At 35.0% G+C, this 23,063-nt stretch overlaps 2 protein-coding genes across 6 annotated transcripts; one reads left to right on the forward strand and one right to left on the reverse strand.

Moving 5' to 3' along the window:
• The first annotated feature begins 7,850 nt into the window (after nucleotides 1-7,850).
• Nucleotides 7,851-15,907, forward strand: LOC145043706 (uncharacterized). Of its 5 annotated transcripts, XM_078992431.1 has the most exons (8): nucleotides 7,851-8,472; nucleotides 8,714-9,824; nucleotides 9,897-10,187; nucleotides 10,292-12,670; nucleotides 13,615-13,754; nucleotides 13,849-13,886; nucleotides 14,816-15,123; nucleotides 15,341-15,907. In XM_078992431.1, exons 1-4 carry the CDS (start codon nucleotides 7,994-7,996, stop codon nucleotides 12,665-12,667), a joined length of 4,257 nt encoding a protein of 1,418 aa, XP_078848557.1. In that variant the 5' UTR covers nucleotides 7,851-7,993; the 3' UTR covers nucleotides 12,668-12,670; nucleotides 13,615-13,754; nucleotides 13,849-13,886; nucleotides 14,816-15,123; nucleotides 15,341-15,907. The 5 variants fall into 5 exon arrangements, with proteins under 5 accessions (XP_078848557.1, XP_078848558.1, XP_078848553.1 ...); XM_078992432.1 differs by lacking the exon at nucleotides 14,816-15,123; XM_078992427.1 differs by lacking the exons at nucleotides 14,816-15,123; nucleotides 15,341-15,907 and having other exon boundaries at nucleotides 13,849-14,098.
• On the reverse strand, nucleotides 14,879-15,485 carry LOC145043707 (late embryogenesis abundant protein). The gene is made up of 3 exons (XM_078992433.1): nucleotides 15,292-15,485; nucleotides 15,063-15,196; nucleotides 14,879-14,981 (listed from the first exon to the last, which is right to left on the reverse strand). Exons 1-3 carry the CDS (start codon nucleotides 15,483-15,485, stop codon nucleotides 14,911-14,913), a joined length of 399 nt encoding a protein of 132 aa, XP_078848559.1. The 3' UTR covers nucleotides 14,879-14,910.
• Nucleotides 15,908-23,063: the final 7,156 nt, after the last annotated feature.

Below are 23,063 nucleotides of genomic sequence, written 5' to 3' on the forward strand. Positions count from 1 at the left end.
TTCCTGAAGTCATACGCAAAAATAGTTTTAGACTTATCCAAGTGGGAGACTGTTGGATTAATGTCTAAGTCCATAACTATAATTGGTAAGACTTGACCCGACCCGGCATGGTCCATTTGGGTTGCATGGCATCATGCACTTGGATAGACTATAATGAGAGAAATAAGACACTTATGGTTATTAATATATTATAAGTTCTAGTATATTAATAATAAGAATAATAAGATTATTTAATTAGTATTGATCAAAAATTAATCTAGGATTAATTAAGTGATCAAAAGAAGACTAATTAAATATATGGGTTGATTGTGCAAATCATCCATACTTATATAGTGGGCTAATGCTCCATGGATTATCTAGTTGGGCCAAAACCCATATGATGCTGCATGGATGCTCCATGGTGTATTTGAACCCATGGATCCAAGGAAATGGAAAGTCATGACAATTAGGGTTTACCCTAATTGTATAACTATATAAGCATCTTATTCTTGAGGAAAATCGGCCACTAGATTATTCTAGAGAGGGCTAGCCGATTTCATGAAGTGTAGAATTCTCTCTAAGTTATTCCAAGTGTTTATGGTGTTGTGTGAACCATTTGAGGTGTCACACTTGGGGCACTAGGCACTCAAGCTTCATGAAGACATTCTACATCAAAGAGGTATGTATTCTATCTTGCTTTATTGATTGTTTTGTATGCTAGATTAGGATAATACCTTGGACGTTCATATTTGCATGTATAATAGAGAAAACATAGATCCAAGGTATTTAGGGTTGCATGTACACTTAGGAGTGTTAGAATGCTCATAACCCAACACTTAGCTCCTACACGACGAGTTGTGGCCAACCAACTCGTCGAGTAGGCCCTATATTGTGCATAAAAACTCTTAAGTTTCACCTCCAGGATTCTGGGTGTTATAGATCATGTTCGAAGCCACCTTCATCAACTAAAGAAATGAAGAGAAAAGGAAAATGCATTAGCATTGAGCCAACTGCTAAAGAAAACAAGATTGATTTAGAAAAGGAGATGGATAAATAAAGGCAAATACAAAGCATCTTGAGACAAAGGCAAAGTGACCCACCTGGTCTCAAAAAGGTTGATCCTACAAAGCCTTACTGTTACGAGACCATTGAAGCTTCATTCTTTAATGGAGTTATGCATGAGTTCGAAAAGGTTCCTAAAAGATCTTTGAAATCGAAAACACCGATTTCAATTAGCTTGACTTCCTATCAATGAGATGATGTTTATCTCAACCCAATATCAAATTGTTGATAAGTTTGAGGATAAGGAAGAATACAAGAAGTTAAAGATTATATTTCATGCTATTCTGGGTAAAAGAGATGAGGAAATTTGGTCATTGGTAAAGGTTGTAAGGGTTCTCAACATTTCAAAGGATGTTTTATTTGAAGGGATGTTGCTAGATTATAGATTTCATGTTGTTTGAGCAAACAATGTTGCTTTCGATTTTTCGGTAGCATATTTTCCATTAATGAATCTCAATGATCTCGTCAATGTTGCTAAGATCATGAGATGTACAAATGTTTCAAAGCTTCAATTGACCAACAAAGAAGATTTTTTGCTTGACTTCGCACATACAAAGTTTTTAATTGATAATTACTATGATTGTCTTGAAATGACAGATGTGGAAAAATATACCAACTCTCAGTATACGAATCTTCTAGTTCGTATGAATAATTTCAGAAGGAACAATGATGGTGATAAAGTTGAGATCAAGAAGACAATCGTGTGGTATATGGAGATAAGAAAAGTTATACATCAAGCGGCCAAGATGCTAATGACTTAGGATTCGACACTGCTCACAAAGGGGGAGAATGTTGAGGTCGAAATTAGTTGTGAGGTGTCGAAGCGTCCTTAGTCTTGTGTTAGTGTCGAAGTCAGTCTTGTATGTTTTTTGCATAGGGGTGTCTGTATGTCGAAGTTGTAACGCTTATTCCCTTATGTATTTTTTGTATGCTTCTGTTATCCCTATAAATAGGTGATAGGTATAGAGTTAGAGGAACTTTTTGAGCTTTCGCTATTGTACTCTAAAACATTCTCTGTATCTTTCTAAAGTATATTTGAGCCATCCATATCATATTTACTTTTTGTGTTCATAATTCATTCGATACTCTGATTTCTATTCTTATACTCGACTAATAACAACTACAAAGTCAACAAACCATCCGAGTCGACGCAAAACGAGTATCCGGGGCATACTCTGCTTGACCTATAACTTGGGGCTTTGATCGCGTATGCTCATCGTACCATTTGGTACGCCCAACGTACGCACCTGGTCAACCCCATCACTCATTAAGAGCTTAATACATCAAGTCCTTAAGTCCCAAACCAGATCCAAGCCCCAAATGTTGTCTTTGACCATATAGTTTCCAACTTTATAGTCTTACATGACCAATAAGTGCTTAACACTAAAAACCTTAACTACTTAACCCATTAAGACCTTGTAACTCATGCATGGAAGGGAAGAAAATGATCAAGACTACATTTTTATGTTTCTAAACACCTCAAAACGTCTGAAAGGACAACTTAAATGAATTGGAGTAGCTCATACTCAAAATACCAAACTAATGGGACCAAAAGGACACAAACTTCATGACTAACTTAGATCTATGCATAACTTCATCAGGTTTAAAGCTTTTTACCTCCAAGTGATGCCAAATGGTGATGAGATTTTGGATCCAAAAAGAGTTCTACTCCTCCAAGATGATCTTCTCTTCTTCCTCTTTTCTTCAAGGTAATCAAAACATACACACACACACACAAAGCTCAAAAGTGGATTAGGGTTTGTTTGGGGATAAAGGTGAGTTGGAGGTTGACGAAAGAAGGTAGGTTGGGGACTTAAGGATGTTTAAATAGGGTCCAAATCCTAAAAATTATGGTTTGGGGATCATGCACGTACACCCTGTGTACACTAGGTATGTTAAGCGTACGTGACCTCGGGCCAATTATTACAAAAATGCCACCATAGGCCATTTTGCAACAATTCTCATACATAAGGGTTAAATATAATAAATCTTCATGCTTAGGGTTTAATTTGAAAATACCTCATCATTGGGATGTTACAGTGGGCAAAGGTCAACGATGGACCTACCCTCAACATCTATCGGGAAGAAAATCTTATGGGAACACTTATCTTGATATTCACAACATTTAGACGACATTCAAAGAGTTATTTGGTTGGAAATGGTTTTCAAGGTAGGTGTGATGGGTTTTAGTTTTGTGTGTGTGTGTGTGAGAGAGAGACAGAGATTAATTGGTTTTATATTTTGTTTTTTTTATTTATTTTAATCACAAAACTGAAAAAGAAAAAACAAGAAGAAAATCATCATTATAAAAAAATTCAAAGCAATTGGACTAAATTTACAAAAGTTTAAACTTCCAATCATACATCAAACTTTTTTGGATTTTTTAGCTAATCGGAGACATTTGTGCTCTTTTATTTTTATTTATTTATTTACTTTTTTGTATTTTGTAAAAAAATTTAATCCTAAAGAAAAAAAGAAAAAGAAAAAGAAAGAAAATCAAATGGCCTTTTATGGAAACCAATGTTTTAAAACCCGGGTTTTTGGTTGACCCGGTATGATGACCGGTTCACGGGTTAACTGGTTCAACCGGTTGAACCGCCGGGTCAACCCGATTTATGGTATTTCTCTATTTTTATATATTTTTACTTTCATGCATAATGCATAAACATATAAAATCAATAATTTAATGTTCACAAAGTTGAAATATTTAAAAACATTGATGAAACCGCAAACGGCTCGTTGTTTTGGTCTTCGCTACTTGTTTTCAACTATCTAAACCCTATTAAAACGGGTCAATCCGGTTTTAACCGGTTCGACATAAGCGGTTGAACTGCGGTTTAGAGGAAACCCGACCGGTTCGATCCGGTTCGTATTTTTACAAAAAACCGGTCTCAATTGACCCGCCTTCTACCTGGGTCACGGTCCAACCGGTTGAACCGGCCGGGTCAACCCGGTTTTAAAACATTGATGGAAACCACTCAGTTTTCCTTTTAGGGGTCGTTTGTTTACCTCTTAATTGTAAAATTAAGAGGCAGTGTCTTAAAATTTCAGATTCAGAGCGTTTGTTTACATATTATATTTTACCTCTTAAACTTAAAAATACCTCTTATTTTTTCAGATGTTAAAGCAAGTATGAAAAATAAAAAAACACGCGTTCCTTCTATTTGCCCTAATCGCCTCTTTCTTTCCTTCCTATACCGTCTCCCCTCCAGGTCCGACTTTCTCCCCTCCAGGTCCGACGCCTTGCGCTTGCTCCCACCGATTGCTCCGACCGACGAAGCCAGCGACGGCGGTATAGACGCAGCCAGCAACGCCGCCAGCGACTACTCCTTCTTCCTTCCGCCAGCGACGGCGGTACACCGATTCTTCCCTTCTTCCTTCCGCCTGCGACTGTTCCTTCTTTCCCTTCAAAATTGAAAGTAAAAAATCGAATTTATTATGCTATATATTTCTGATTTCTTAAATCAAAATTAATACTTGATGTTTTACTCCATTATTATGTTATATGCTTCATTATGTTGTTATATGTTGGGTAGTGATGTTATATGTTTCAATTTGAATGTGTTCAATGAGTATGATCAAATATTGATGCTGAAATTTGATGTTATGTTTGATTCAATGTTGATGCTGAATGTTGATGCTGAATTTAGATGTTATATGCAGAATTTTGATGTTATATGCTGAATTTAGATGTTATATGCAGAATTTTGATGTTATATGATGAGTTTTGATGTTATAAGCCGAATTTTAGTGTTATTTTGATGTTATGTTTAATGTTTTCATGATAATTATGCTGAAATTTTGTTGCTGAATTCTTACTTCTCTTTGATGTTCATGAAATATCCATTACTTTTGCTATTGTGCATTTGTTTTGTTGAAGTAATTATTGATAATGTGCCTTTATATTGTTTAAATTGTTGTTGAAAATGTGTATTTGCAATGTTGAACTTGTTAAAACATACATTTTTTTTGTTGAATTGATAAAAGCAATGGGAGAAAAGAAGGATAGGATTAGTTGGAAGGTTGAAGGTGTAGAAAAAACGTTTCTAGAAGCTTGTTTACGTGAAGTTACGATTAATGGAAGGGAAGGGAGTAGTTTAAAAGCATTATCTTGGAGGAATGTTGCTGAAACATTAAAAATTGAACATAACTTCATTGTCGACCAAAAACAAATGAAGAACCGCTATGACTACCTAAAGTCAAAATTTGGTGCTTTTTTGAAGTTAAAAAACAAAACCGGCAATGTGTACAATTCAACAACCAACACCTTCAATCTTTCCAAAGAAGAATGGGAACTAGAATCGAAGGTATTTTATTTAGTTATAAAAAATATATTATCATCTTTAAATAATAAAATATTTGTTCCAAACAGTCAAACAAACATGTGGATTCTTTGAGACGCACGCTACTACCGTACCCCGACCTTTGCACACAGTTGTTTGAAGGCGCGACTGCGACAGGCATTCATAGTTGGGGGCCAACTTCTACCCTTCCCCGTCCTACTCAAGAGTCAAGTCAGTATAGTTTGCATGACTTTGATGACATTGATTGCACTCAACAAGAAACTGTAGGTCTCAGTGACGAGTCATCCGCTCAATCAAAAAAAAGAAAGAATACGGATACGACAAAGAGTCAAAATAAAAGTAAAGATAAAGGCAAAGATAAGGGTAAAGATGCATCCAATTCAAGATTGCTTGAAATCGGGGAAGATATTGCCACAGTTGCTAAAATATTTGTGGAAAAGCATTCTTCTTCAAATTTGGATGCGTGTATGGAAAAATTGGAGAAGTTAGGATGGGGAATATTTGATCCAAGATACACTACTGCTGTTGCTCTTTTTGGTGAAAGTGCGGATAAGAGGTACGTGTGGTTAACCATTGATCCAGCTATTTGTGAGAATTGGGTCAAGACTGTTGGAGCACGTTACAGAATGTTTCGCTAAGTAGATTTTTTGAATGTTTTGATGGTTTTTTTTTGGATAACTAGATGTTTGGTTTGAACTAGATGGCTTTTTTTTTTGGATTACTTGATGTTTGGTTTGAACTAGATGGTTTTTTTTGGATTACTTGACATTAATGACTTGATGTTTTGGATTACTTGATGTTTTGGATTACTTGGTGTTTTGGATTATTTGATATTAATGGCTTGATGAATTTTTATATTATATGTTGTTAATATAATTGTTATGTATTTTCAAAATAACAGATTGCTTATGGATTCGGATGAAGAAATTGCATTTTTCATGTTACTATGTTGCTATTGGTTGAATCTAGCATTCAACAGAATTGGAAGGGCAATTGATAATGATTCGGAAATGAGTGGTCATCAACATACACAAGAATTGTTACATGGAACTTCTACACAATGTAAAGACCTGATGCGTCTTTCACGTGAAGCATATGTACTTTTATGCAATCATTTTAGACGAAATAATTGGTTGCAAAGTAGTAGGCATATAAGCGTTGAAGAAAAGATGACTATGTTCTTAACTACTATAGCACATAATAAACGGTTCAGGATTATCAAACGAAGGTTTCAACACTCCACAGAAACAGTTCATAGATGCTTTCATGAGGTGCTAAATGCAATGATGATTTTTGCAAAAGAAGTTATAGTGCCAACGAATTCTAATGCAACTGTGAATTCCTCAGAGAGGCATCGTAAGCTAAAAGAAATCTTTCCTGGAGCAATAGGTGCGCTAGATGGAACTCTTGTACATGCAGTCGTGCCTGCTGATCAACAAACTCGCTATAGGGGAAGAGGAAAAGGTGAATGCTTTCAAAATGTTTTAGGAATTTGTGATTTTGATATGATGTTCACATTCGTATGGGCCGGTTAGGAGGGTATAACACATGATTCGCGAGTTTTGAAAGAAGTTGCATGTAACCCGACTTCAGGCTTTCCGTTCCCTCCTCCAGGTTTTTAATTCTTTTTAAGATTATTCTAAAATACGATATTAAATTTCTATATATAATACTTCCTTTACTGATGTGTACAGATAAATATTACCTTTGCGATGCTGCATACACCAACACTCGTGGATTTATGACTCCTTATCGCAACACGAGGTATTGGTTAGCCGACTATCGACGGCGACGTCCGTTAACTAAGGAAGAAAAATTCAATCATGCACATGCGCAACTCAGAAATGTTATTGAACGTGCTTACGGTGTTTTGAAGGCGAGATTCCCAATTCTAAAGCGAATGACTCCTTTTCCTTTTTCAGTGCAAAGAGATATAGTCGTTGCTTGTTTTGCAGTCCACAATTTCATAAGGAAATGCGATATTCATGATGAGTTATTTATGGCGTTCGAGGAGAACAATGCTCAACCACAAGGGGGACAAAATGATGTCGAAAACGTACACGATATGGAATGGGGTTCACAAGGAAATGAATACATGGATAATTTACGTGACCAGATTGCGAATCAATTGGGATGAAATTAGATTTGTAGGATTTTATTTGGATTTTAGTATGATATTGTGGATTTAAAAATATTTATGTTTGATTTGGATTTGTGTTTAATTTTGATTTATGCTAAATTTGAATTTTATATGGTGTTTATATATTTTTTAATACATAATTAAGAATTTTTATTAGGTTATTTTCTAAATAAACAGATGAATTTAATTAAAAAAATAAAACAGAAGGGTAAAATGATCATTTTAATAATTCAGCAGAACAATTCAGAGATCCCAACCAAACAGCATGTTAAACATTCGGCTCTTTAAATTTCAGACCCTCTTAAAAAAATTCACACCTCTTAAAAATAATTCAATTCAGATGCTGCAAACAGCCCTTAGTCTTTTTGGACCAAACACGCCGCAAATTCGATAGCTTTTCCACACAAATTCATCACGTTGACACAGCGAGTGCTAGATCCATTGTTCTGAGGGTTATTCGATTCATCTAGTTTGTTTGAAATCGTTTCGCATAAACTTCATACCTTCGATGGCTTGTTCTTCAACTTCATCCATTCAGAAGAGCTTCAAGTATGATGTGTTTCTGAGTTTTAGAGGTGAAGACACTCGTGCTAACTTCGTTGATCATCTTTATCATGCTCTTCACCATAAAAGTATTCACACATACAAGGACGACGTGAGAATCAAGAAAGGGAAAAGAATAAGTGATGAGCTCATCGGATCCATTAAAGATTCAAAGTTCTACATCATTGTTTTCTCCAAGAACTATGCATCTTCTTCTTGGTGCTTGGATGAACTTGTGAAGATAATGGAATGTCACAGCACCATCGAGCATACCGCTTATCCCGTCTTCTATGATGTAGAACCGTCTGAAGTCCGGAAACAAAGCGGGGCAGTAGCGGAAGCATTTGCTAAACATGAAAATGAAGAGTCTGCTGGGAAATGGAGACAGGCTCTGAAAGATGCAGCGGATCTGGCTGGGTGGGAGTTGAAGAACACCGCTAACGGGTAATTCGTTCATCAGATCTTTCCAATAATCTTGTATCTTGTTTATTTATGGTTTACATTTACCCTGGATGTCAAATGCTCGTACTTGACATCTTAGATTGTCATATTTGAACTCAATTTCTGAGTCTTGTCTAAAAATTAAACATGGAATATGATTATAGGGACTATGTTATTTTTCATGTACGGTTGAATGTTACAGAGGGATTTTGAGCAAGCTAATTGAATCTTCTTTGAAATACAGGCATGAAGCTGAATTCATCCAAAAAATCGTTGAAGAGCTTTCACTAGAGCTACGATCTATCAGTTTCAATGTTGATGAAAAATTAGTAGGAATGGAGACCCGGGTCAACGATGTTTTATCAGCTTTAGGAACTGATTTTGATGATGTTCGTATGGTGGGGATCAAGGGGATGGGAGGTGGTGGGAAGACAACTTTGGCAAGAGCTGTTTTTGATCAAATCTCCTTTCAATTTGAAGGTATAAGCTTTGTTGAGAATGTCAGGGAAGTTTCAAGCGCATCTTTGTTTGGTTTGAAGTCTTTGCAAAATCAAGTCCTTTCAGATGTTTTAAAAGATAAAGACATCAAAGTAAGTAGTGTTTATGACGGGAAACACCAGATGAAGAGGAGGATGCATGATAAAAAGGTTCTTGTTGTTCTAGATGATGTGGATCATATAGACCAACTTGATGCGTTAGCCGGTGAACCTGATTGGTTTAAGCCGGGAAGTAGGATTATCATTACAACAAGAGATGCGCAGGTTTTGGTAGCACACAGAGTAAAATTTATTCGTGATGTCACTCTGTTATCAGATGGAGAAGCAATTTGCCTCTTCAGTAGGTATGCATTTGGGAGAGATATTCCAATTCAAGGGTATGAAGAGCTATCCAGACAAGTTGTACGTTACGCTGCTGGTCTTCCCTTAACGATGAGAGTTTTGGGTTCGTTTCTCTGTGGTAAAATTGAGCTTGAATGGGTAGATGCCTTAGAAAGGCTTAAAACAATCCCATTAGCGGAAACTTTGAAAAAACTAGAATTAAGCTATATCGGTCTAGAGGAGGATTACAAGGAAATATTCCTGGATGTTGCATGCATCATGAAAGGTTGGCGGAAAGATAAAGCAGTCAAAGTGCTTGAAAGCTGTGGATTTCATGCTAGAAATGGTTTAAGAGTTCTTCAACAAAAATCTCTCATAACTATTAATGGTAATTCTAATTATGAATGGGTGGACATGCATGACCATATTGTAGAAATGGGCAGGAATATTGTTCGTCGGCTGCACCCCAATAAACCTCACAAACATAGCCGATTGTGGATTAATGAAGAAATTGAAGACATATTGGCTAATGAATTGGTAAGGATTAAGTTTATTTGTAAGTTTATTTGTTATGACTTAAATTTCATGGTGACTTGTTTTGGGTTATAGGGTACTAAAGCAACAAGATGTATACGATCTACCATGACATTCAATCTGGATATTGCTATAAAAGGTCTTGGAAAGATGAAGAAACTTAGGTTTCTTTCAATGCTTATCCCATTTCCCTCTATTTCGGAATTTAATATAGTTAGCCAAGGCTTTCCAAATGCTTTACAATATTTGGAAGTGAGAAATTACCCTTTTAGGTCTTTACCCAAAACATTTCAAGCAAATAATCTTGTTGCACTTGAGATGCCGTACAGTAAGATCGTTCAATTGTGGGAAGGGGGAGAAAGAAAGGTATAATTCTTGTTGATTGATTGTTGTGCATGATTCATTATAATGTTGTACATCTTTTTCTTTGTTATTACACAAATATTAATATTGCTTTTTGCTTATGTTAGGTTCTTAACAAGCTGAGATTCCTTGACCTCAGTTATTCAAAATTGAGTACCTTTGACCTTGGGCTTACTCCAAATCTTGAAACCCTGACTCTTCGACAATGTTCTGATTTGGTAGAACTTCACGTGGCAATTGGATGTTTAAAGCTCACGTGTGTCGACCTTGAAGGTTCAAGGTTAAGGACCGTTGACCTTGGTCTGGCTCCAAATCTCGAGACTGTGATTCTCTCTGAATGCCATAATTTGGTAGAACTTCACATGCCTGATAGATGTTTAAATCTCAGGTCCTTACTACTCTCTAATTCCAAGTTGAGTACCCTTAACATTGGGCTGACTCCAAATCTCATGTCTTTAGATCTTAAAAATTGCTACTATTTGGGAGATTTTCACATGGCTGGTGAATGTCTAAAGTTGACCAAGCTCGACATTAGTCATTCAAAGTTGAGGACCCTTAACCTTGGGTTGACTCCAAATCTTGAGAAATTGGATCTTGATAATTGTTATTGTTTGGAAGAACTTTACATGGCTGATGAATGCGGAAAGCTCGCGTATCTAACAATTAGTCATTCAAAGTTGAGGACCCTTAACCTTGGGTTGACTCCAAATCTTGAGAAATTGGATCTTGATAATTGTTATTGTTTGGAAGAACTTTACATGGCTGATGAATGTGGAAAGCTCGCGTATCTAACAATTAGTCATTCAAAGTTGAGGACCCTTAACCTTGGGTTGACTCCAAATCTTGAGAATTTGGATCTTGATAATTGTTATTGTTTGGAAGAACTTCACATGGCTGATGAATGTGGAAAGCTCGCATATTTGAAAATTAGTGATTCAAAGTTGAGGACCCTTAACCTTGGGATGACTCCGAATCTCAAGAAATTGGATCTTCATCATTGTTATTGTTTGGAAGAACTTTACATGGTTGATGAATGTGAAAAGCTTGCCTATCTAAGAATTAGTGATTTAAAGTTGAGGACCCTTAACCTTGGGTTGACTCCAAATCTTGAGAATTTGGATCTTGATAATTGTTATTGTTTGGAAGAACTTCACGTGGCTGATGAATGTGGAAAGCTCACCTATTTAAAAATTACTCATTCAAAGTTGAGGACCCTTAACTTTGGGCTGACTCCAAATCTCAAGACGTTACATCTTAAAGAATGTAGTAATTTGGTAGAACTTCACACTACCATCGGATGTCTAAAAAAGCTTGCCCACCTAGACATAAGTGGTTGTTTGGGGTTTAACTCTTTTTTGTTTAACTTAAAAGATTATACTTCTTGTAGTGTGGATGAATCACTTGAGGTCGGTCCTTTAGCCGAGTTACATATTATCGTAAACTCCCTAGAAAATTGCCCACTTCACCCTGACAATAGCTTGCCAAAGTTTCAGTTTAATTGTTTTTATGAAGAAGATCGACCTTCAGTGACTGGAAATCTTGAGATGCTTATTTCTCTAGGTATGTGTGCTTGCACAAATCTTGAGACTTTTTCAGGAATCCTTTTTGGGTTACGATCTTTAAGATTGCTTAAACTGGAAGGCAATATTCTAGAGGTTCTTAAGAACTTTGACCAGTCAATGAAGGTCGATGAGTTAATTTTGTTGTCTCCAACGATTAAGCATCTTCCGGATAGCATTTGGATGTTGAAACATCTGAAATCTCTTGAACTTAATCTTTGTGTGTGGCTTGAGAAGTTACCTGAGGATCTTGGCCAGTTAGAATCTTTAGAGAAGCTGAATTTGTCATATACAAAGATTAAGCATCTTCCAGATAGCATTTATATGTTGAAACATCTGAAATCTCTCGAACTTAGATTCTGTTGCTTTTTTGAGAATTTGCCTGAGGATCTTGGCCGATTAGAATGTCTGGAGGATCTAACTTTATCTTCTACAATGATTAGCCATCTTCCGGATAGCATTTGCATGTTGAAACATCTGAAATCTCTTGAGCTTATTTCTTGTTCGTTGCTCGAGAAGTTACCTGAGGATCTTGGACGATTAGAATGTTTAGAGAAGCTATCCCTAGAGAAGTGTGAATTTTTACAAGATATCCCGAATAGCATCGTTAAGATGAAATCATTAAAATGTTTCCATATCCCGTATTGTATTCGAGTTGAGAAGTTGCCTGAGGAACTTGGAAGTTTAGAATGTTTAAAAGAGATAGATATAGAAGGTACAAGCATAAGTCATCTTCCACAGAGCATTTTTTTGCTGAAAGATCTACATATTACTGGGTCAAGAGGGATTGCTCAGTTATGGGGTTTTACACCCGAGATACAAACCCCAGAATGCAAAACAACCTATGTCCGACTAAATGGTGATGGGATGGTTTTGAGAATCTCAGAAGGCCCGGGAAAGCCAATTCAGAAAGAACTATTGTAACAGGTGCTTTCTCTTTTTTGTTGATCATCTTAACCTTTTGAACTGATATGAAAATGATTAATTTTCAGCAAAAATAAGCTATTATATAAAAAAGTACATGTACTATACGTATAAGAAGAAACAGTGTTATAGTTTTAAGCTTTTGTTTCTTATTCATCGTTTTAAATTTGGAGCCTTATCCGAGTTAAAATCGGCCATGACTTGGATCATCTTGTCAGTTAGAGTTAAGTTGAAAATCCTGTTATAACTTTGTTCATCTTAATGTAAGGTCTCATCATCTCATGTTAACTACCTAAAGTAGCTAGTCATTTGTCTATGGTATATTCTGATATGCAAAACTGTTACAGCTAAATGCTAGAAATAACAATGTACTTCCATTTGATTGTGTATTATAGCATCTGACTTCCATTTCATTCTATTGCAGCATTGTACTTCCAAACTTTTTCTTATTAGGACATTATACTTCAAAAAATGTAACCAGTTATATCAGTGAAAGTGGTACAAACTAGTGTTTTAACTTATGAAATAGTAAGGTTTTATTGAATGATTGAAGATAGAAATGGAAGATTACAAACTATTCTTGAAATTCGAGAGGTCAAGATCTCTCCCAAAGTGATTTCTCACCAAAATACGCTTCAAAATGCCAAATTTCCTAATACCAACCTGTTAATACTCACACAACCGACCTAATCTAATAGAATGACCAAAATGCCCCTGCCTTACTACTTTATTACAGACCTGCCACATCTTTCCTAGCCCTTAAAAAGACTACTAGGAAGTGAACCAGAAAGTTTCTCTTTGTATTTAAATGATATTACTATAATTGGTGGTTTTTTCAAAGTACAATGCTGTAACAGGAAGTAATGGAAGTAAGATGCTATATATATATATATATATATATATATATATATATATATATTATTCCCTCTTACCATATTGGCTTACAGGACAGATGTTTGATATAGTAAACTTCATGGGGCATCTACAATTGAATATATATTGGCTAGAGACAATAGAGATGGAAAATCTGTTGATTAATGCACATGTATCACCATGTATTCAGCTGAAGCCAGGAAAGAAAGTAGAGGTGCTCATATTACCTCACATTCATACCTCCTTTTTAGTTTGTTTCTCTTCTCTTCACTTTTTCTCATAACAATCTACATTCAATACTCTTGCAGGAAAGATATGATGAAAAATTGATGGAACACACACTTGGGTAAATTTCTCTCTGTTCTTCTCTTATATACATACAGCAACAAAAACCCAAGGCCTACAAGGTCGAATGGGGTTGAATGCAAGAAATTGCAGGATACTTTTGTTAGTTTATTTTTCATATCATTCCACTTTCATCTATTACTGTAAAAAATCAACCAGTTATAGCAATGTCATTCAAATGCAAAGCAATTTGCAAATCTATAATTGAGTAAATTTTTTGAAGTACCATGTTCTAATAAAAAAATTGATTGAAAGTATAATGCTATCATTTGTGCAATTTTTCATAGTATAATGTCCTAATAAGAAAAAAAATTAAATTTGAAGTACAATGCTTTAATTGGGTAGATTATATTTAGAATATTAATACGGAAAAATTAAGAATGTGCTACAAGTTCTATTAAGAAACAAGTTGAAAGTGCAATCTTATAAATGGTTGTTATCAAAGTATAATGTTCTAAATTCTAATAACATTTTTTTGGAAGTACAATGCTAGAACCGAGTAAATTTTCAAAGTTGAATGTCTTGATACGAAATTTTACTAAAAGTGCAATGTTGTGATCAAAAGAAGTCAAAGGATGATATAATAAACAAATGTAAGAAAGTACGTACAATGCTATTTCTTAGCTCTATATGTATGATTGTAGGAGTTATCATACAGAATATAACTGGTCATCGATAAAGCCAAAGTGATTAACAATAACTAATAAGGATCCCATTGTTTGAGCCTTATCATTCTCTTTTATGTTATATATATATAGGTTCGATATATTAATTTCTCTAGTGTTGATTCAAATACCGATATATAGAAACATACAACGTCTGAATTCAAAAAAGCTAGAAACGTACGTATTATATTAATATAAAGATCTGCCTGTTACAAAAAGCTGGCAAGAAATACAAACTAAGTTCAACTTATATCTACATGTGCAGAGAGTTGGATGATGCACGATGATCGGAAACAAGTTTCAACAACTACTAAAAATTAATTAAAACTCATTCTTATCGATCCCTCATTTCTTCGAGAGCTAGTGTGCCTGTGTTTGATGTCGAGCTTTTTCCTTCTCCTTCACCTCACTTCCTTGAGTCTTGTCATAATCTTCAAGATCAAAAACAGTAAATCAATTAAACGAATTAAAAAAAAAAAATCAGTTCTTGATTCTGTGATCAACAAATCTACCAGGATGATTGCCATGGACGTCCTTATCTTCATCGTCATGAGAAAGCGATTGGTTGCCTCCGTAAATTCCTCCAAAACCTTCTTCATCTGATCTCGTAGCGTAACCTTCTCCAAACGAATGTGACATCACATCCCTAACGAAACCCTCCAGAAAAAATCAATTAGTTCATGTTTATATTGATTAATTACATATATAACGACATTATGAGATTACTCAAAGAATTAGTACCCCTTTTTCTGAGCTTCCTGAGTTTCTTCTTTCTTCTCCATGTTCTCAGGCTCTTTGGCTCCTGCGGATGCCTGTTGGAATCTTACAGTTTGGAAGACCGGAGTTGCTTTTCCGGCGAAGTTGTTTGAGGTGGCGAAGAGAGTAGAAACGGCTGGTTTGGTTTGAATCGGAAAGGATTTGATGGCGCTGAACATATCCGTGTTGCTTCTGTTTTAAAGTTGGGATCGGAGAGGGAGGATTTATGATGATGATAATGGGAGATGAATATGTGAGGGGTTTTACACGTGGCATGCAGAGATTGACACGTGTGGTCTTGGAAAACGTTGCATAAATGGCTGTTTGACATTTGCCAGTGAGATGCTGAAGCTCGTCTCGAGACATTGAAAAGAAAAGGAAAAAACTGAAGTATTCGATGTCGATAGCTTAGGGCTTAAGGCTTGAGGATGTCGGCAATTGTATAGCAAACACGTCACACATCATCGCCTCCGACAGAGGAGAGAGGGAAGGTGGTTAACGATTGATTTGTTTTTATTTTTTATTTTTTTTTTCAATTTCACACCGTTTAAATTTATCAAATTTAATTTTCAACCACCTTTTAACCCATTACATGTTTCAACTATTTCTTAAAATAAATAAATAAAATAAAATAAAAACTAGCCCTATGTTTAAAAAATTCAAAATTTTTAACCTTTTTCCTACTACTATAAATACACATCAACCTCCGATTCTTACAATACAAATCTTTACAATATCAACCTCTCTCAATCCCTCAGTGTTATTTCTCAAATGTATTTTCCTAGCCAACCAAAAACCTCAAGAAGAAACAAGAAATAGCTTCAAAAACTTCATCAACCAACTTGTTGTCTTTGATCTACCGACCTCAACTTGATGGACTCATCTACTCACAACCAATGGATCATTATTCCGAAAATGTTCCATATTATACATATGGGGCAAACCAACCCAACCCTAATTCCAATCCCAATCCATACCTTAACTCGGTTTTAATGCATTTCAAACATTGCAAGAAAATCCATTCCAATCTCAACCTTGTATTGATTTGGATTCAATATCTGAATCTGAAGATACACCCGAACCTCAAGCCAACCTAAAGAAAAAAGGGGAGGCCGACAACCAAGCTTGAACACCGGATGAAGAGAAGGTGTTAGTAGAAGCACGGGTTAACACATCAAATGATCTTATGCTTAGAGATAATCAAGATGGAAAAACTTTTCATGTAAAAGTATGAAAAAGTTTTCTTGAGTGAATTAAGAGAGTAAAATAGCACACAAAAGATCAAATATATTCAAACTGAGGATTACAAGCAAACTTGCAAAGAAGTTTAATGGTGTGTTCGTCGACGTGAAACGCTCTTAGCCAAATAGTGCTAGCGATGTATAAATCCTAACCAAAGTTCAGGAAGTGTTTCACAAAACAAAGAAAATGACCTTCAAAATTATTGACTTTTGGAGTGTTGTGAAGGACACACAAAAATGGCTTAAACAATACACAATAGAAGTAATCATGTGTGATTAAAAAAAAGAACCAAAACATCCGAAAACTCTCATAGCCAATCTTATAATGTACAAGTTGGGGTAGAGAAAATGAAAACGAAACTTAGCCGTCCTATGGGAAGAGATCAAGCTAAAAGAAAGCTAAAGGGTATCGCTGGTTCTTCAAGTCTCAGTGAGGATAAGAGAGAGGGGCTCTAAGAGTTGAATGAAGTCATGAACACATCCAAAAAAATGTTGCAAATTGCACAAAAAAAAGGAAAAAAAATTAACGAGTTTAAACTTTTGATGAAAGATGTTTCAAAATTACTCGAGAATCAACGTCGAACGGCAAAGAAAGTGAAGACGAAAATTATGAAGAAACATAATTTGGAAAATTTGTAGGATTTATGTTTTAAGTCAAGTTTTAAGACTAGTATTAAGTTATGTTTTAAATGTTGTAACTTTCTATTTTATTTTAATGAAAAGTTTGTTTTCTTGTAAAATATATAATTTAAATTTTTTTGAAAAAATTAACAAACCAATCCTCTCCAAAAAAGTGGCATGTCATAAATGTTGTGTGACAAAAATGTGATGTGTTTCTAGGTTACAACAAAAGGATTTTCACAATGGATTTTACTTATAAACACTATGTGCACATGCAACCTATTATAGCAACATACCTTATTAAATTAAAACTCTAGCTATGAAAAATAGAAAATTACAAGATTGGAATCATACCTTTAGCAACAAACAATTGATGCTAGAAACTCTCTTGTAGATCTCCTTGGAAAGCTAGCTCCAATAATATGGTAGCCTCTAATGTGTCACACCTAAAACCCTACGAAACCCTAGGAGATAGAGGAAAGGGAGAAATCTGATTTCTCTTATGAGGGGATAGATGATCCGTTTTCACATAGTTTCCAGATAACCTAAAAATCCAATATGTGAATATTAAAATAATAGTATTTTAATCTGATTCAAATACAGTTTCCTTATCTGATTTAGGAGGCTTTTAGAACCCATTCCTTAACTCCTTAAAACCGTCCATAAGTAGGAAGGATCTAAAATCACCTTTCTTGTTCAACTATTCGACAATTGCAATTCAACCAATGTACTTTTTATTAATTCTAATTAATCCAAAATGAATTCAACTTAATTCATGATTAATTATTAGTTAACTATTAACTATTTCTAATTTATATACTAATTATATAATATATTAATAAATCATTTATCTCTATCCTAATACCAATCCAAGCTATTTCATGGTTAAGAGGGCAATCCAAAAAAGACTTTACTTTTATTCTTTGAGATTATACCGATTTAGTTAAGACCTTAGATACTTAATCCAACAGTCTCCCACTTGGATAAGTTGCTAAATACAATTGCTAGTATAGTCTTTGAATAACCAATAAGGTGTGCTTTCCAAAGCCACTGCCAAACTTTAATCAATTAAGACGTCAACCCTAAGATAAATGATCAACTATCCCTTTGGTCTTCAAGATATCATATGGAAATGAGACATGCATATAAATCAATATCATGGTCCAAGATTCTGTTTCTCGATTTCTTGATTTGTGACGACGTCATCACACCCAACTCGTCGAGTGCACCAAAAAAATCGTCGAGTTCCTACAAAAATCAGAAGGTCGAGAAAATCCCAGCCAACTCACCGATTTAGCTTGCAATCTCGCCGAGTTTGCCCGAGCTTAAAACATTCAGCTGATCTTATGATTTTAGGGACTCCAAGACTCAGATCTAACCGCAAATGCTATAAAAAAAAGGATAAACTTTCCAACTCTATCCCTTAGGGCTACTCCATGAGCTCAAAAACCCATTCACAAGGCTTGAAGATTCAAGGGCTTGACCAATAAGCACAAAATCCTTGAGATTTGGAACCTAACCTTTCCAGAGGAGATCCTAGCCTCAAAATAGACGCAAAGGTTGGTGCTTTATAGACATGCATGTCCAATGCATGTCTTGTACCCAAAATGGGTCAAAAAGAGGAAAATATGGCTTAAACTCCATACATGGCATCAAAGCTTGACTAAAAGCCAGATCGAAACCACTATAAGTTTATCTTGACTTGGAGATTCATAAAGTTGCAAACTTTATGAGGTCCATCCATTGCAACATCCAAGAATAAGGAGAAAAAGGGACAAAAGTCAAGATCTAGCTACATAGATATATAAAAATCGGATCTTGGACACTTACAAAGGTCCAGAAGAGATTAAAACCGAAGATGAGAGATTTTCTTGCTAGATCCTTGCTTCCTTCTTCCAACTTCCTTCATCTTTTGCTCCAAAAATACCACACTAGATCACAATATGAGAGGGAATGATGATTAGGGTTCATAAGGGCCGATATGAGAGCTTGGAGACTGATCAGCCTTAAGGACTTAAGGAGGTTATATAGGATGCAAAACCCTAAAATTTAGGGTTTCCCACCCAACCATCAACACGTCGAGTTCCCCTCACCAACCTGCCGAGTTGGTCCATAAAAATGTGCGGCCCAAAAGTCCTTCAACATGTCGTGTTGAGGCTACCAACATGCCGATTTCAAATGGAAAAACATGCTTAAGGAAACAAATCTCATACCTGGGAATCGGGATGTTGCAATCCTTTCGTTAAATTAACCAAATACTACTTATTGATCAAATATAATATGCTAGTCGAAATTCAATAAGTTATGAGGATAAATACACACTGCATTGATATGACAGAAGTTCCAATTATGGTTAACATTCATGAAGTTCGCATTCCTTGACCTGTATTGTGTGATTTAATAATGATAGCACAATATTTTATAAAGACAATACCATTACTTGTTCTATCAATTATGACAATAGTATATAATAAAAACAAAACATATAATTGTAATGAAAATGAAATTGAATAAAAGTATCACAAGAATCTTAATATAGAAAAAATACTTGAAAGTGTTTACACAAAAATCACAACCACGAATTTTGTAGGGATTAAGACCTGCAAGTAGTTTCCTATGATAGAAGTTTTTAGGGTATGGATCTGTCTTGAGGATATAACAATCTATTTGAGGTATAATCTTGAATTTGTCGAATTTGTACAATGTTCAGAATTTTGAAATCGAGAAACCTGAACTGTAGATTAATTTCCAGAGAACAATGTCCCATTATCTTCTTAATCAATTCAAATACAATTTCATTCAACATGTTAAAGATTGAAATACTTACTTGCTTGATGATCAGTCTTACACAAAATTGAATAGATTTGTCTATGGATCAATAAGTGCATGCATTCATTAGTATAGACAAACAACTAAAATATTATAGGAAACTTTTATAATAACATTTTTTATCCATAAGAGAATTATTCCATAATGTAAGGTCTCTAGTAAATCCCATCTTCATTACGAGCTCTTGGTAAACTTTGGCTGGTAGACATTTCATCATTGGATCTACAAGCATGTCATAAGTGCTAACGTATTCGATGCAAAAGTTGTTTTCCTTTATTGGTTCACGTACGAACAAGAACTTTGTATCAATGTATAATCCTACATCGCTTGAGCTATTACTGTTTGAAAAATTAACAACATAATTGTCACATTAAATCTTTAAAGGTCTTGCTATGGATTTCACGACTTTGGTTCCACCAATAAGGTTTATTAACAACATCCCATGGCAAGTTGCATTATAAACTGCAACATATTCTGCCATCATTATCGTGGTTGTCATTAGTTGTTGTTTATGATTCCTCCATGAGATAGGCCTACCTGCTAACATAAAGATGTACCCTGAGCAGGAGCAATATTGCATGTTATAACGTACAAGAACGCGTTCAATATAAGCCTTTTGAGACAATCCTAATGTCTTATTGGCCCGATCTTGGTATATTTCGATGCCAATCACATAAAAAGCTTCTCGAGATCTTTCATGTCAAGATGACGTGAAAGTAATTGCTTTGACTCATGTAATAAATCCAGACTATTAATTTTCAAAAGAATGTCATCAACATAAAGGAAAAGTATGGAAAAATTGCCCCCACTCATTTTAAGGTATGTACACTGATCCACTTGATTTTTATTAAATCCATTCTTTTTCATGACTTCATCAAACTTTAGTTACCACTATCATCATGCATGTTTTAACCCGTATATGGACTTCTTACGTTTACATACAAGGTGTTCTTTAACTTTTTCGATTGAATCATGAACACATCTTCATGTAAATCACCATTAAGGAAAGTTGTTTTAACATCCATTTGATGTAGCTCTAAATCAAAATGAGCTACTAGGGCCATAACGATCCTTAAGGAATCATTTCGTGAAACTGGAGAAAAGTATCTTGATAATCGATTCCCTCTTTTTGGATGTAGCCTTTAGCAACCAAACATGCTTTATATGATTCGGTGTTTCCGTTCGGGTCTAAATTAGTTTTAAATACCCACTTTCACTCTATAGGTTTTACCCCTTTAGGGAGTTCAACAAGTTCCTAAACGTCATTTTTACTCATAGAATCAAGATCATCAATCATAGATTCATTTTATTGGAATGATTGGTCACCATTAATGGCTTCCTGATAAGATGTTGGATCGTTGCACTTTCATATATTCATATCAGCTTCATTAAGGTAGGTTATGTAATCATCAAAGTTATTGGGTCTTCTATCCCTTGATGACATCCTTAATGCAATTTTAGGCTCACGAGGCTCAATGATAACAGGGATTTGATCCTCTAAGTGAGATGTGCCTTCATTTAATGGCACACCTGAAGCAACATTCTCTTCATGAGAGGCACTGGGTGGGTCAGTGTTATTTATAGGAGGTGCAACATGATAACGAGGTAAGGGGCTCATTGGTCCGTCCTTCTGCACTTCCTATAAGTTACCATCATGATATATATTGCTCTCACTAACATTAGAGTTCTCTAGGAACTCACCATGGTGAGTTTCAACTATGCGAGTGGGATAGGAAGGGCAATAGAATCTAAATCCCTAAGAATGTTCAGTATACCCTATGAAGAAACAACTCACAACTTTCATGTGAAGCTTTCTTTGGTGAGGATTATAGAGTTTAACTTTGGCTGGGTAACCCCATACTTCTAGATATCTCAAACCCAGTTTCCTTCCTATCCAAATTTCATAAGGTATCTTAGGAACATACTTAGAAGGAACCCTATTGAGTATATGGACTATCATATTTAATGCCTTAGTCCATAAGAATGAAGGTAAGTTGGTATTTGCTAACATACTTCTTACCATGTCCATAAGGATCTTTTTTCTTCTCTCAGCAACACCTTTCTGCTAAGGAGTACCCAACATGGTAATTGGTTTGTGATCTCATGTTCCTTGCAAAAATCAAAGAAATGATATGGAGCTTGACCAATATCAATATGCCTACCATAATATTCACTTACTCTATCTGATCTCACTACCTTTATATTACGGTCGAGTTGATTTTCAATCTCGCCCTTAAATGCTTTAAACATCTCAAGTGATTCAGAATTTCATTAATCAAATTCAAATACATATATCGTGAATGGTCATCTATAAAAGTGATAAATGACTTACGTTCAGATATTCCTGCGGGAAAAGGCCCACAAATGTCAGTATGTATGAGTTCTAGTAAATTACAACTTCTTGTGGCACCTATTTTATTCCCCTTTGCCATTTTCCCTTCAAACACTTAACACATGTCTCAAAATCATTGAAATCGAGAGTTGTCAATACACCATTTTTCACGAGTCTTAACATTCGATCTCGTGAGATGTGGCCTAAGTGTTGATGCCACAACATAGATGAGGTTTCCAAGTCTCGTTTCCTTTCATGTAAGTTTTCATTTACATTATATGATAACAATGATTTTGAGAAATGGTCATCCAGGTTCAGTTTTATCTATTTAACCTCCAAACAATTAACCTTTGCCGAAAAATATCAAAATCTCATATATAATTACAAAAAATGTTATAACATCTCACGAGATATTGACGATAAATAAAATAAAATCTACATATTTTATTTTTTCAATCTCACGGCAATGATTTGTCATCGTAGTCCTTATTTATTTTTAAGTCCTCACTCGATCCAACTTATATATATATATATATATATATATATATATATATATATATATATATATATATATATATATATATATATATATATAGGGCTCAATTCAAGAAATAGCATTTCACTTTCATATATTTGTGTATTATTTTCATTTGATTACATCAGTGTAATGTTTTCTTAAATTTCATTAAGGCGCTGTATTCTCGAAATCTATTCAATAAAGAATTGCACTTTTA

The sequence above is a fragment of the Lactuca saligna genome, chromosome 4 (genome assembly GCF_052625555.1).
Source record: "Lactuca saligna cultivar CGN05327 chromosome 4, ASM5262555v1, whole genome shotgun sequence".
In the NCBI taxonomy this organism is placed as follows: domain Eukaryota; kingdom Viridiplantae; phylum Streptophyta; class Magnoliopsida; order Asterales; family Asteraceae; genus Lactuca; species Lactuca saligna.

Excerpts from the sequence above, each read along its gene's own strand:
- LOC145043707 (XM_078992433.1), bottom strand. The coding sequence starts at position 15,485 with ATGTTCAGCGCCATCAAATCCTTTCCGATTCAAACCAAACCAGCCGTT. Across the intron at positions 15,197-15,291 it reads CAGGAAGCTCAGAAAAAGGG|GGATGTGATGTCACATTCGT; the intron begins GTACTAATTCTT and ends GGGTTTCGTTAG. Across the intron at positions 14,982-15,062 it reads CGTCCATGGCAATCATCCTG|ATTATGACAAGACTCAAGGA; the intron begins GTAGATTTGTTG and ends TTGATCTTGAAG.
- LOC145043706 (XM_078992431.1), top strand. The coding sequence starts at position 7,994 with ATGGCTTGTTCTTCAACTTCATCCATTCAGAAGAGCTTCAAGTATGAT. Across the intron at positions 8,473-8,713 it reads TTGAAGAACACCGCTAACGG|GCATGAAGCTGAATTCATCC; the intron begins GTAATTCGTTCA and ends TTTGAAATACAG. Across the intron at positions 9,825-9,896 it reads ACATATTGGCTAATGAATTG|GGTACTAAAGCAACAAGATG; the intron begins GTAAGGATTAAG and ends TTTGGGTTATAG.